General features: G+C 42.4%; 1 protein-coding gene across 13 annotated transcripts in view; it reads left to right on the forward strand.

Annotated features, from left to right (window-relative positions):
* NRG1 (neuregulin 1) overlaps positions 1 to 14133 on the forward strand; it is a 1130312-nt gene extending 1116179 nt beyond the window's left edge. For 8 of the 13 annotated variants that reach the window (XM_086703387.1, XM_086703385.1, XM_086703386.1 and 5 more), the window contains 5 exons: positions 1580 to 1682; positions 3432 to 3558; positions 5940 to 6070; positions 6880 to 7086; positions 9884 to 14133. In XM_086703387.1, coding sequence (XP_086559513.1) covers positions 1580 to 1682; positions 3432 to 3558; positions 5940 to 6070; positions 6880 to 7086; positions 9884 to 10535 — 1220 coding nt within the window. In that variant the 3' untranslated portion in view covers positions 10536 to 14133. Of the gene's footprint in view, positions 1 to 1579; positions 1683 to 3431; positions 3559 to 5939; positions 6071 to 6879; positions 7091 to 9353; positions 9496 to 9883 lie in introns of those variants that run through there. The other 5 variants (XM_086703390.1, XM_086703391.1, XM_025932903.2 and 2 more) reach the window with 3 other exon arrangements.
* The last annotated feature ends 282 nt before the right edge of the window (positions 14134 to 14415 follow it).

Raw genomic sequence — 14415 nt, forward strand, 5'->3', positions numbered from 1 at the left:
TGTTTTTTCCTTCCCACTTCCCACCCTTTTGGTTTGTTTTTGTAGAATTTCTGTAGCATTCTAGTCTTTTACCCACTGACTTCTATTCTCCTTCTCCTCCTGTTAATAATCAGTGCTCTATTAATTTGATTTGACAATGTTCCTGATCTGTTAACTGGAATTTGATTACCATGGGCTTGGCTTGTAGGAAATGTTTTTTTGTTTAATGGTAAGGTCTACTGTATCACAGAAAATAAAACGCACTTTTTCATTTCGAGAAGACCTTTCTGCGACTTGCCCTCTCTCAGCAGAGAAGAAGGTGTGGTGGCTAAGACTGAGAATGTAAACCAAAAATGTTCCCTAAGGCCCCATGTCGACGTCCAGATAAGAGACCGTCATTTGCACAACATCCTCCAGTTTTTGACCAGCTTATTAATCAATTTGGCAAGTTCCACTTACATTGCTTATTCTACACTGGTTGAGTTCTCTTTCTCAGTGAATATCTTCCAATAAATATAATTAGACTAGTTGGAAACTCAGTTCCTAAGGGATCAGGTTCACCACGAAATCTGCCAATCTCATTAAAAGCCTGACCCACCAACGTATAATCAAATGATCCCTCCCAAAAACCGATTTGCAAATAGAAAGACTTCCATGAATAAGATACTGGTCACATTGGGGGTACAGTGCTGCTCTTAACCCAAAGTTCTAAGCATCGGACTCCCTTAGTGTAACCTACCTTAGCTAATTTGCCAAGCTGGTCACCACAGCAATGCATTACAATCTATTCCAAGTCGCATATCATGGATGCTAGTGGTTTCTTTACACAGATACATTAGGTGTCTAAGTACAACTGGTGGGGTAATAATAATTGTCTTTCAAAGGACAAATCTCCATCTTGGCCCAGGACTATCTTACCCACCATATTGGGTTTTCTCTGATACAGTACACTGCTACCCCCACCGTGTGGCTTATGTTTACATTTTACAGTTTAATCGTAGGGATCCTGCCTCAGTTTTGTTGCTAACTACAAGTCAAGCTCATGTTTGCAAATGTCTTTGAGTTTATTTTTTTAAATTTAGAAATGGCTCCTTGTAAAGACCGCCGGAATATAACATAGATGGGAAATAAAAAGAGGCTTGGGAGGGCGGGGGGGATGGAGAAGAGGGAGGAGGGGAGGATGGCCCCAGTGATTCCAACCCCAACTCGTTTTATTGGCATTGATTCCTGTTGTCTTTGCAAGATATGGGTTTTTTTTTTATTTAATTAAAAACTACAGTTTTGACTAAATAATTATTTTATAATTAATGTTGATGATTTGCCAGTTTAATACATATATACCTGCAGCTTATACGTAAAGTAACTTAATAGTGTAATTTTTTTTTTAATCGCACATGGCCCCAGCTGGCTTTGCTGTTTATGCTCAAAGTACAATGCAGAGTATGCTGTACCTTAAGTATGTCTGCAAAAGTAATGAATTGTCTCGTATTTACTTTCTTGTGAACATGGACAATGCCAACGCAGCATGCCAACTGTTCAGTTGTTAAGTCCCGGCACGTGTAAGGGGGCCTTGGTGACGTCTGCTCTCATCCCTTTCCAGAAGCGGAGGAGCTCTACCAGAAGAGAGTGCTGACCATCACCGGCATCTGCATCGCCCTGCTTGTGGTCGGCATCATGTGTGTGGTGGCATACTGCAAAACCAAGTAAAGCTTCCTCCTCCGTGCCTCTCTCCCCTTCACGCAGAGAAGGCCTAGCCGGCGGGGCATTGCACAAAACAGATTCAACGGCCTGGTCTTGAGAAGGGGGAGTGGGGAGGCAGGAGGATGTTTCTTCTCATGTTTCTCCCCAGAATAATCTCTCTGGAGGACCTTTTCTAATCACATAACTAGAAAGCTCTGCCTGTTTGTGCGAAAATATTCAGAAGATTTCTGGTCATTGACCACGGCCCGTGATCAAAAGGGGTGGAGGGACGGGCCTGTGGGGCACATGCGTGTGCGTGTGGACGTGCACCACATCCTGAGAGGACAGCAGTCGGTGACCAAGGCGCACTTGTCCTATCCCTGCCGAGGACGTGTTCTGCTTTGCACTCAGACTTAGGAGATAAAGGAAACACTTGGTGGTGTTGGGAATGCAGGTTTTTAAAAACATCATTGGGATTGATTTTCTGTTCCATCTAATGAGCTTACTGGTTCAAATGCTCTCAAAGCGTGAGATGTACAAAAGGAATCTCATGGGAGGAAAATCAAGCAAATCTTGCTTTGAAAGAATTAGAGAAAACACTAAAGCAGATGTGTGTTCACTGTGTCTGGCCCTTGAAGCTGGGTCCCTATGAACAAACACAATTACCGTGTGGCATGAAGTCCCTTCACTTTTCTCTCTTACGTAGAAGATCTACTTAAAGTAGGAAATAACGTTAACAGTTTTGTTTTGTTTTGGTGCTTCATCACATAAACTCTCTTGCCAAAACTAGTCATGGGGATATTATCATGGCCTGAACGTTGCATTGAAGACCAAAGACAATATGCTTTTATACCATAAAATTAAGGGCATGGATGGCATTTTCTTAATACCCCAGGGTTTTGTTTAAAAATTTTGTAATGTTTATTTATTTTTGAGAGAGAGACAGACAGAGACAGAGCACGAGCAGGGGAGGGACAGAGAGAGAGAGATACAGAATCCGAAGCAGGCTCCAGGCGCTGAGCTATTAGAACAGAGACCAACGTGGGGCTCAAACTCACGAACTATGAGAGCCACCCAGGCGCCCCAGTACCCCAGGATTTAATGTGTTGACAGAATTGAGTGATAGAGATAAGCCTTACTAGAATCTACCTTATGAGTCCTACTAGATTCAACTTCAATATTTCAATACTCATTGCCTACTTACACAAAAAAAGTGTTAACCGGAGTGAGATCGTGTTATAACTGCGCTAAATCTACTGGCAAAATATGTACCTGTGTGCGCTCATGTACGATGCTATACATGCTCACACGCTGTGTATGAGGCACAGATTCAAAATTAACTGCATTTCCTTAAGAGACCCACAGACAAAATCATACATGAAATCAGAATCAGCCTCGTCCATTGCACGGCACAGATTGTTACCTAAGACAAATGACCATGTGTAAGACTTAGGCAAAGATGGATTGATGACCAAAGTTGGGGTTTGAGCCAAATATCAACTTGATGTATCTTCTCCTTTTTTTTTTTTTTTTTTTTCTGATCTCTCAGCAGTCCGGTTCAATTCCTGTAAGAATCCCACCCAACTTCTTAAATCTATTCACTAAGAATGTGGGATTCCACTTCTGTCCATAGGCAGACTCTGAGATGGAGTGGTACACCCTCTCCTGTCACCACCACTAATCTCCTACCTGAGTTACATGGTGGTAGGATAAAAAATTGTACCAAATAACAGAAAAAAAAATAATAAATGCTCCCTCTTTTTCATATCCAGGAAACAACGGAAAAAGCTGCATGACCGGCTTCGGCAGAGTCTTCGGTCTGAGCGAAACAACATGGTGAACATAGCAAACGGGCCTCACCACCCCAACCCACCCCCCGAGAACGTCCAGCTGGTGAATGTATGTTGACTCTGGCCAGTGGAAAAGCTGAGCGTCTCTCCTCTGTTCAGGCACCTTGAAGTTTATTTTCTAAAGCTCTTAGGCTCTTCGCTGCTGCCATTAATCACCACAGCTTCCAGGAATCCAGGGTTTCTCCAGGAGAAAAGAATGGGAACATTTTTTAAAGTGAATTTGGTTCCTGTAACACCAGCACATTTCCTCTTACAAAGTGTTCATTAAGGGGTTGGCATAATAATATTGGGTTTGTTCTGCAGGGAGACTAGGACCGGAAGAAAGGAAAGAAAAACAGAAAGAAAACTAATGAAATGAATGATACAAGAATCAGGGGGAAATATTTTATTTTATTTTATTTTTATGATTTGGAAATGAAGGCTATTCCAGTCTATAACTGATTAGTGCTAATGACTGAGCTAAGGGCTTTAGACTCATTTTTATTAGAGGCATTTCCCAGCGCCCGATGATTTACTGATTCTGACTTACCAAGGGAAAAATTAGGGCGTGGAAGGGCCAAGTGACTTATCAAACTCGCTTCTCAGTGGCAAAACTGAAAGAACGATGCCTCCTCTTCCCTGACTCTTTCTATAGGATGTCAAACCCTCCAGAGGAAATAGATCCTCAATCACTCAAACATTCTGTTTAAAATTTACCAAGCACTAGGCTTTTAGATAGAAATAGGTCATACATTCTGAAGAGTCTTTAGATACAATCTTTCCAGCCTCCTAGAGCCGGACTCAGCTTTCCTGCCTTTTGGAGTGTTTCTCTATATTTTTTGCACCATAATTTTTTCCTGTTCGCTTCATTTCCCTCTGATGCGTGGCTTTTTGTAGGCAAAGCTTGAAGACTACATTCAGTACCACTCTCTATCCTATAGGAAAATGTGTCTTTTGTTTGGAGCAAATCTATCCTAGAATCCTGTTCAGCCTTGGTGGTTACTACCAGCAAGACCTGTAGCGAAGACCTTCCAGGGACAGAGGAAAGGCTGATATATTAGTATATTTTGTTGCTTTCCTCCCCCCACCAGTGTTCACTGGAATGTTCTACACAGTTGATAAATGCATTCACTACATACAGGCAAACCTCCAATCTGTCACTGTGTCTAAGTGGCTGCGTGATTCCAATTATGTCTTGGGCTGTGTTGCTTTAGGCTTTAATCTGTCTAAACCCTGTTTCCTCATGATGACAACAGGCCTAAAAATAATACCTACTTCAGAAAGTTCTGTGAGCATTAAATAAGACAATCCATATAAAACACTTAGCCCAGTGACATTCAGTGAGTGTTCAATAATTGTTAAGTATCATTTTCATTAGATTCACTAAGGTTACATTGCCTTTCAAGGACCAAGAGTGAAATGGTACACAGACTAGGAAGAGCTCATTATTTATGACATCACCATCTTTGCCTTAAAACAAGCTAACTTTACGTCCCAGAAAGAGCCACATGGAATAACAGCCTTTCTGCTAAAAGAACCAGCCAGAGTTTCAAACATCACTCGAGCTGTATATTTTGGGGGTTTCCGTAAACACATCAAGTTCTTTTAAAGCCCACAGCCCATTGCTTATAAAGTGCCCATTTCAACTGAGAATATTCTTTTACATGCCTTTTTCTGTTATTTTACTCAATGTGGTGTCTTTAAAAGACAACTTCAAAGTGTGCTTCTTTCATTGACTGCAGTGGATATTGAATCGACTGAAGTAATAGCTAGTGTGATTTGGTGATGAAAATAAAGTAGAATCTATTTGCACCATGGATACGCCCCCTATACGTTATGTGCTTTGTCAAGATGTGTGATCTCGACAGCTTCTGTACGTCCTTCAGATCGCTTGGTGGCCGTGTTAGTCTTACCACCGATAAGTTAAAAATTTCAGTGATACCATTAGGGCAACATGGGTGCTGGGAAACTGAAAAAGAAAGGTAGATCCCAAATGCAGATATTGTAAAAAAAAAAACAAAAAAAAAACAAAAAACTTCCTCCACTGACTTGAAATTTGAAATAAGACAAACCATCTCTACGTTTTTGTTTCAGTCAACTATCTGTTAATCTTCTTTCACTTATAACGATGACAAAAATGGATATCGGGCAGAGATTTGTATTGAATTCCAGTCACATTTTCAGTTGGAAATAAGATAGAAGGAATAGGTCTGTTTCTGATAATACGCAGTTAAGACTATAGAATCTATGCCGCGTGCACATCCAAAGGATAATTTATTAATTTCATTTATTGAATTTAAAGGCCATGTAGCCAGGGTATGACTTGCCATCTGACCATTGGAGAAATGGAATTTATTAGGAAGCATATGTACTTAGAATAGATTTGTGTGATGCTGATGTTACTGTTTTGATTAATATGAATCTTCAAGTTGTGTCTCTTTGTTTATCCAGCAATACGTCTCTAAAAACGTCATCTCTAGTGAGCATATTGTTGAGAGAGAAGCGGAGACATCTTTCTCGACCAGTCACTATACCTCTACAGCTCACCACTCCACCACTGTCACTCAGACTCCTAGTCACAGGTATGAGAAGGCAAAATAAAATTATAAGGCACTCCTCCAAGAGTAAATTTGTATATATTGCCTTTTGCTGTCACTGCCTAAGAAAGGAACAGGAGATACTCACTTATGAGGCAGGGACACACGGTTAAATGTATGGTTTAGGACAAAAACAGACTTTGGACATCAACTGGCTCTGCCATTTAATTGCTGTTTAAATTTGAGCCTCAAGTTTTTCATTACTGAAAATGAAAAGAATGCCTACCCACAGGATCTTCGTTCCCCATTTTAGAGATTGTCTTTACTCAGGCCCGACCCCTCACTGAATTGCTACAGTGGAAAAAGTCTGGCTTAGATGCTCTATAATGCTTAAAAGTTGGCTTCTTCCAATGATTGGGCTGCCTTTTGAAATGCACGTGCGAACTGGTTTAATAACTGAACTCTAAATTCTCAGATGTCTTGCTGATCCAGTTCATGCTACCAAGGGCAACACTGGACTGCAAAATGCAGCTCACAGGCCAAGTATTTCCTTAACGTAAGCCGCTCAAGAACAGAGAGATTGTACGAATACATAGTACATAGCGACATTTGGAAAATAAAGTGTCAAATGGGTGAGCAAATACATAAGCTGTATCCTTACAAAGCCATTCTAAATCCTTTCTAGAGCGAGTATCTTTCTGACAATTCTATTCTGAGACAAGTAATGTTGTAGTGAACTGCCGATACACCAATAATTTGAAATAGTTACCAGATCACGTCCTTTCATTTCCATTTTGGCATGTAATTAAGAAATGCATAAGTATATCTCTTCGCCTCTCACGTTTCCCCTCTAGCTGGAGTAATGGGCACACTGAAAGCATCATTTCGGAAAGCCACTCTGTAATCATGATGTCATCAGTAGAGAACAGTAGGCACAGCAGCCCCTCTGGGGGCCCAAGAGGACGACTTAATGGCGTGGGAGGCCCTCGCGAGTGTAACAGCTTCCTCAGGCATGCCAGAGAAACCCCTGACTCCTACCGAGACTCTCCTCATAGTGAAAGGTAAACCCCAAGGGCACAGCTACCGCAGAGGAGAAAGAGACGCAGTAGGGGAATCCCCGTGAGCACCTGTGGTCTCACCTGCGGAAATCTAATGAGAATAAGGGGCAGCAGTTGCCTGTGCTAGGAGTTTCCTAGCTGAGGAAGTCATCTTTTTGTCTGAGCTCACTTCTCCTGAGCTTCTCGCGTCATCCCAGCGGCTGACAGGCAGCAGACCCTTAAAGGGCGGGAACGATTTGATGTGGAAGGTGCGGCAAACCTGGAGTTCCTAGCTCTGGCCTTAGGCTCAGACCCACCCGGGATCTCAGTTTTCTCGGCTGTAACTTTAGAGAGATGGCACCAATGGTTGATAAGGACCCTTTCTGTAATTCTAATTTGCCAGTTACCCAAACTCTGGTCGAGCTGCTCTCGTGTTCTCGTGTGCTAACTCTTTCTTACCTTCCAGACTCGGTTAAATCAAATCAAGGGCTGTGTCACTGCTGACTGTCGTGGGGAATGACCGCTTGTGTTCCACCACATAGTATCCCTTTTATGAAATTCGAAGAAGGGATGAATAAATAAATGTTTTGCCTGCTGTGTCTGGCAGTCTTCACAGCTGGTTTCCAAACCAATATTGCTTTTGACATGGTCCTTTATTCCAGAATGTTTTGGCTTTCTTCTGGGGAATCTCGGATTGGGCTGGGGGAGTTACAGACAAGGTAAAATGAAGAGTAGAAGAAAGCAAACTAAGAGATGCTTACTAGGGATACTGAATTCATAGGTTCTCTTTATTCATTTTCACTTAAATTGGGAGAGTTATATCCAACCAGCATTGGCAGCGTATCAGTACGCTATTGCTTGTTTGTTTGCAAACCCAAAATGGTGTCATTTGTTTGTTTATATATCACCATCTCAGTGTGATCTTTGACCACCTGCTGAAAGGTTTACGTGATGTTGCCTTGGTACATGTCCATACCTATTTGATAGTTACATGGGCGGAGATAACTCTGATAGACTCTGTCCACTCATGGACTGACTGGGCAGTCCTTAAAACAAAAGATGACTAGTTTGGGGCCAGCAGGTCATGTAGAGCTTGCTGACCACTCCTCAAGGGTCTTTGCCCCAAAATGGTATTTCAGAATTCTATGGAATTAAAGGCTGCTCTGTCATTCATCTGTGAAAAAGTAGGCATGGTCCCAAACTGGTTTAAAACATGAGTCTTAAATTCATATAATTGCATCTTTATGTATTAAGACATTCTATCTGTCTTAATTCATTATTTTTTGAGACCTGAAAAAGACCTCAGGGACAAATTCTTTCTTCATCACTACGTGTGATATTTCTCTTTAAAGGCTGACATTTCCCTGCTGTGGTGGGCTTCCACGCATACCACAGATATTATCTAGGACTGCAAAATATACCGGGACCTACAGAGCATGGAGAGAAAAGATCCATTGCCTGTACGCATTGGTTGAATTTGGATTAGCGTTTCTCAGAGAGCTTAATTTAAGTATCCCCAGAACGAAAGTTGAAGCCTCGAGCCCCAAGTATTTCAATCTCTAAGATGCCTTCCCAGTTTAGACACAGCTAGACCTCACATCCATGTGACTCTGAATCATGGCTGAAAAGCAGGAAAGTTAATAGGCTTCCTGTTCCTGTTAGCTAGAGTTCAGAAAATGGTGTCCTGTGTCATCACAAGTTAATGTCAAATTAGACTCTGTGAATGCCAATGTGAAGAAAAGAGTCCTTGGTGCTGTGCATTGGCAACATTTTTATAGAAGTTGAGAAATGTGACTCTGAATAAGCCCCTTCTTCCTCAGTAGTAAGTCAGGTCTCTTGTTCTGGTGGAGAAAAACGTGATATGGAAAAAAAAAAAAAAAAAACAAAGAAAGAAAGAAAGAAAGAAAGAAAGAAAGAAAGAAAAAGAAAGAAAGAAAGAAAACAATAAAGAATGCACTCAGTGTAGTCACAGTGAGATTTACCGAGCACCATTGGACATAACAGGACCTAAGGTAACATGGTACAGCCACCCCTTGAGCAGTCACCAAATATAAGCCAAAGATTGATACAGCCTTGGGTTTTTTAAAAGAGGTGGACTGGAGATTGGACATAGCCAGGGAGCCAACATAAGGTTCTCCCAGGCTTATTTCTGAACGTCTTGGTCACTGAGATGGATAGTTGCAAATTGAATGTGAAGAGGTAGCATTTCATGGAAAAACTAAAAGCACACAAATGTGTTACACTGTTATCAGGAATAAATCTAAGTTACTATGCTCTTTTTTTTTCATAAGACATAACCTTATAGCTGAGCTAAGGAGAAACAAGGCACACAGATCCAAATGCATTCAGATCCAGCTATCAGCAACTCATCTTAGATCTTCTTCCATTCCCCATTTGGGCTTCATTCTCTAAGACCCCTTGGCCTTTAGGAAGGTATAGTATTTAAGTAATACTTGTTTCCCTTCCAAATCCCCGCGCCTTGGTCCTCGTAAACTGAAAGGCTTCCGGGACCTAGTGCCCTCTTATCCTGACTCACAGGCTTTTATTTAAAACCACGATGAGATTGAAAATCCCCAAAGTTTCCATGAGTTAGGCCACTTAGCTGATCTTTGCATGCACTCCTGTGAGGAAACTCTTGGCTACATAATGTTAGACTCCAAGGGTGCTGAATGTCCTTAGCGTTAAAAATCCAGATGTATCCAACGAATCGACCGTCTTTGTTTTCTGATTCTATAATATCGTGAATTCTGTCCCCGTCCCCTCCCTGCTTGGATGCCTCTTATTCCACCACACTCACGCAGGGTATTCTGTGCTCACACAGGTATGTGTCAGCAATGACCACCCCGGCTCGTATGTCACCTGTAGATTTCCACACGCCAAGCTCCCCCAAATCTCCCCCTTCGGAAATGTCTCCACCTGTGTCCGGCACGACGGTATCCATGCCCTCCATGGCAGTCAGCCCCTTCGTGGAAGAAGAAAGACCTCTGCTTCTCGTGACACCACCGAGGCTGCGGGAGAAGTATGACCGCCACCCCCCGCAGTTCACCTCCTACCACCATAACCCCGCGCATGAGAGCAACAGCCTGCCCCCTAGCCCCTTGAGGATAGTGGAGGACGAGGAGTATGAAACCACCCAGGAGTACGAGCCAGCTCAAGAGCCTGTTAAGAAACTCACCAGTAGCCGGCGGCCCAAAAGAACCAAGCCCAATGGCCACATTGCCAACAGGTTGGAAATGGACAGCAACGCAAGTGCGGAAGGCACTCACTCAGAGAGTGAGACAGAAGATGAGAGAGTAGGGGAAGATACCCCCTTCCTGGGCATTCAGAACCCCCTGGCCGCCAGTCTTGAGGCAGCACCTGCCTTCCGCCTGGCGGACAGCAGGACTAACCCAGCAGGCCGCTTCTCTCCGCAGGAAGAATTGCAGGCCAGGCTGACGAGTGTAATCGCTAACCAAGACCCTATCGCTGTATAAAACCTAAATAAACACATAGATTCACCTGTAAAACTTTATTTTATATAATAAAGTATTCCACCTTAAATTAAACAATTTATTTTATTTTAGCAGTTCTGCGAATAGAAAACAGGAAAAAAACTTTTATAAATTAAATATATGTATGTAAAAATGTGTTATGTGCCATATGTAGCAATTTTTTACAGTATTTCAAAACGAGAAAGATATCAATGGTGCCTTTATGTTCTGTTACGTTGAGAGCAAGTTTTGTACAGTTACTGTGATTGCTTTTCCACAGTATTTCAGCAAAACCTCCCATATATTCAGTTCTCGCTGGCTTCTTGTGCATTGCGTTATGATGTTGACAGGATGTATGATTTGTGAGACTTGCAACTTCCCCTCCATTTGCTTCTAGTAGCGCCCGATCAGTACGTCTTGTAATGGCACATCCATCCAAATACTCTTCTCTTTTGTACGAAGTTTTCTTTTGCTTTTGGTATACGAAATGAGTTGTGTCTACTCCGCCAGCCAAAGGTTCGCTTCACTGGGCTCTGAGATAATAGTAGATCCAACAGCATGCTACTATTAATTACAGCAGGAAACTGCATTAAGTAATGTTAAATATTAGGAAGAAAGTAATCTTGTGATTTTTTTTAAAACTATATTCTTCATCAGAAGACAGCTGGCTCTCACTAGAAAAGAGCAGCCATTTGCTTTCTTTTGGTTTCTTTTTCTTGACAAAGAGCAACAGTTTGGGGGAGAGCATAGAACTCGGGCTCTGGCTTGCTATCAGGGTACATCCATCACTTTATAAGAGGACTCGCCTCACCTTCTGGGGGAATGACACAACAGGTCATGTAGCTGAAGATCAAATTGTGGCTGAAAAAGGTGCAATCGTTCCTGACTTGGGTTGTCCACTGATTTTGGAGCCAGGGATTGGTTGTGTCCTAACAGCTGGAGAATAGACGTGTCATGGCACAAGCCAACCAGCTGAAACAGCACACTCAGCAGTTGGTCTGCAATGCTTCTGCAGTGAAATGTGCCTGCTGTATGTGGTGGTGATTAGTCACCATAGGCAATATTTCTGTTGTAGTGTGTCTAGAAACAGTGAATGTATAGAAGGCGCAGGTGGAGAACAGCTGTGTGACATGATTGCAGTTTTAAACAGTTTTGTTGACCGCTCCCTTCTCCTCATGATTTTTCTCTTGTTTTTCGATGTTGCCTTGATTAGGTCACAACTATGCATGAACATTTTTGTCAGGAATGGCCAATGTGCATGTGATTTGTGATTAGCGAGAACCTTCCACGAGCGATGATTCATCAGGAAATGTTGGTAGTGTTGAAAAGATTGCACCTTTCCTTGCAGAAGTGACCCCCACCTGTGTACTGACCTCTCCATCTGCAGCCCTTATCATCCACCCCTGCCCCACTTCTTACTTTCTGCTTTACTGTCACAAAACAGGATGAAGACGGGTCTGAACTTTGCATGTTCTCTGTGATTGTAAGTCCAAAGAAGGCCTAGAGGTGTTACCATTTGAGATAACTGCTGATTCAGGAAAACAAGGCAATTAAAAAACAAAAACAACGCAGACCCCATTTCATGCCCTGCCAGATATCTGTCAAAGCTGGCTAGAGCTCTACTTAGATTCCCAGTGACCTCCTAGGATCCATGCGACAAAATGGGAAGCAGGTTGGCAGGGGGTTCAGAATACCAGGTGTGAAGTCAGCGAAAGCAACGGCTCCTTGTTTGCAGGTGAACTGAATTTAGTTCCTCATCAAATTTCTATATGAACATTAACGAGGAGACGTGACAGGCAAGGAGGTCTTGGGGAAACGTGGGCTGGGCATGAGTCATGTCATTAAGCTCCTTACATGTTTCTGCAACCCACAGAGGTGTCTGTCTGCAGGTCCTGGCAGTTACTTTTAGTATTTGGTATCCTAACCTGTCCTTCCTTATTCGCAAGCCACTTTCTCTGTGCTCAGCAGTGTCCTCACTGCTCCTGTCAGGCTGCACAAGTCGCTCTGATTGCCCAGTTCTGTAGAAACGAGTAAGCTCATGGCAGGGGAAGAAGACAGTCGACCCAAAGAGCTTCTCTAACTTATGCCAATATTGCCTTTGAAGGCCTTGGCTCATCCAGAGGCTATGTCAATAAAGAAATTTCTACTGTGAATTCAAAGTCCAAAATCTCTGTTTCAGAAATCTTCAGGCATTGGAGTACCCAAAGGCCCCACGGTGGAGAATTCCAGGAATAAATCAAATCTCCTATTGAGAGCAATGAACATATTCCCCAGTGTGAAGATAGCTCTAAATGTTTCAGGTCACAAATACATATGAACAGTTAGGACAAGAGGAAATTTTATTTCCGACTTGATTCTGGTCACTCAGAGAGGTGGCATGTTAGCTGGGACAGCCTTTCCATCTATAGGACCAGAGCTCCCCCTGAGAAGAAAGGACAGCTGGTTCCTCAGGGCTGTGCGTTGCAACCATGAGCTTTGTGTTCGCAAGGACTCCTCTGTGGTAGTTACCACATCGCTCTCAACCAGCTCTGTCCATAAACTCAGACAGTGCAGTGGCAATGCAAAGAAGGAGCGTGAACCGATATTCCCAGCATGTGGCAAGTTTTCGTGGCTTTTCAGGTGGGGGAGGCCACCTGGGAGTTTGACAGCAGCTATGTCTCCCCGGGTCTGACATCATATCCCATGAGGGGTAGCGCAGCGGACGCAAAACTTCTTTCCGTCACTCAAGATTCCTTTCCCGGCCTACTCTCCCTTCTTGGCTGGTATGACCTTTTTATTTTCCCCCCAAGATTGCCTGGACGGCCTCATGCTGTCTACAAAATGGCACTCTGCCTGAGTATATGTGAATGTGTCCCAGACACCGACATACCATATCTTCCGTGTTTTGGTGCGACTGTCGTGATGTAGATGGAGTTTATCCAGGGTAACTAGCTCATAACTATTTTTTTTTTTTTTTTTTTTTTTTTTGGCCTGGGTAAAAAGGTGCATGGTTCACATTAGTGGAAATAAGGAAGGCCTTGTTTTATCTTTTAGCACTGGCTCCATTTCACCACCCACAGAGATTTCTATCTGCAAGGACCCATGAAACACTGCAGAGAAATGCAGGCAAAGGGAAATGGCCACATATCACGAGTTCAATTATATATTCTTTTGTAAATACACATTGTACGTTACTTGGATGTTTTCCTAAATCATTTACTGTCTTTATGAGTTAATGTCAGTTTTTTTTACTCTCTCAACTTACTGTGTAACATTGTAAATAACATAATGTCCTTTATTATTTATATTTAAGCATCTAACATAGAGTTGTTTTCATATAAGTTTAAGACAAATGTCAAAAATATATGTTTTTTTGTTTTTCTTTGCTTTAAAATTATGTATCTTTTCCTTTTACTTTTTTTTTAAAGAATAATTTATTGTTCAGGAGAAAGAATGTATATGTAATTGAAACTATTTGAAGAATGCACATTTGAAGGCCCTGAGGTACTGATAAACTAAAGAATTTATTATCCAAAATACTAAGCAATAAGTAATTGTGATTTATTTAAAATTTTGTTCATTTTCCATGAAGGACATACTGCAATAAAAATGCTACTCTGTGGAGGCGTGGGAGTGTTGCTCAGCAGACTAATGTTTGAGTCTGTTAGACCAGCACCTTCCATCTGACTGCGACAGTTGTATTAATTTAGGAATGTGTCTGATGGACCCCATGATCATCTCATCTGTCTGTTGCTTTTGCCTGTTCTTTCATCACCTTCTGCCTGTTGGTTTTGCTTACGACTGTATTCCTTGTCAAAAGGGCCATAAGCAAGCAATACAATGTCTTCTTCCCCTTCTCGCACAACCCCCTGCCTCCCCCCGTCCACCCCCCCCCACCCCGGCC

This window comes from Puma concolor, chromosome B1 (genome assembly GCF_028749965.1).
Source record: "Puma concolor isolate L17-30 chromosome B1, mPumCon1.1.hap2, whole genome shotgun sequence".
NCBI classification, from domain to species: Eukaryota; Metazoa; Chordata; class Mammalia; order Carnivora; family Felidae; genus Puma; species Puma concolor.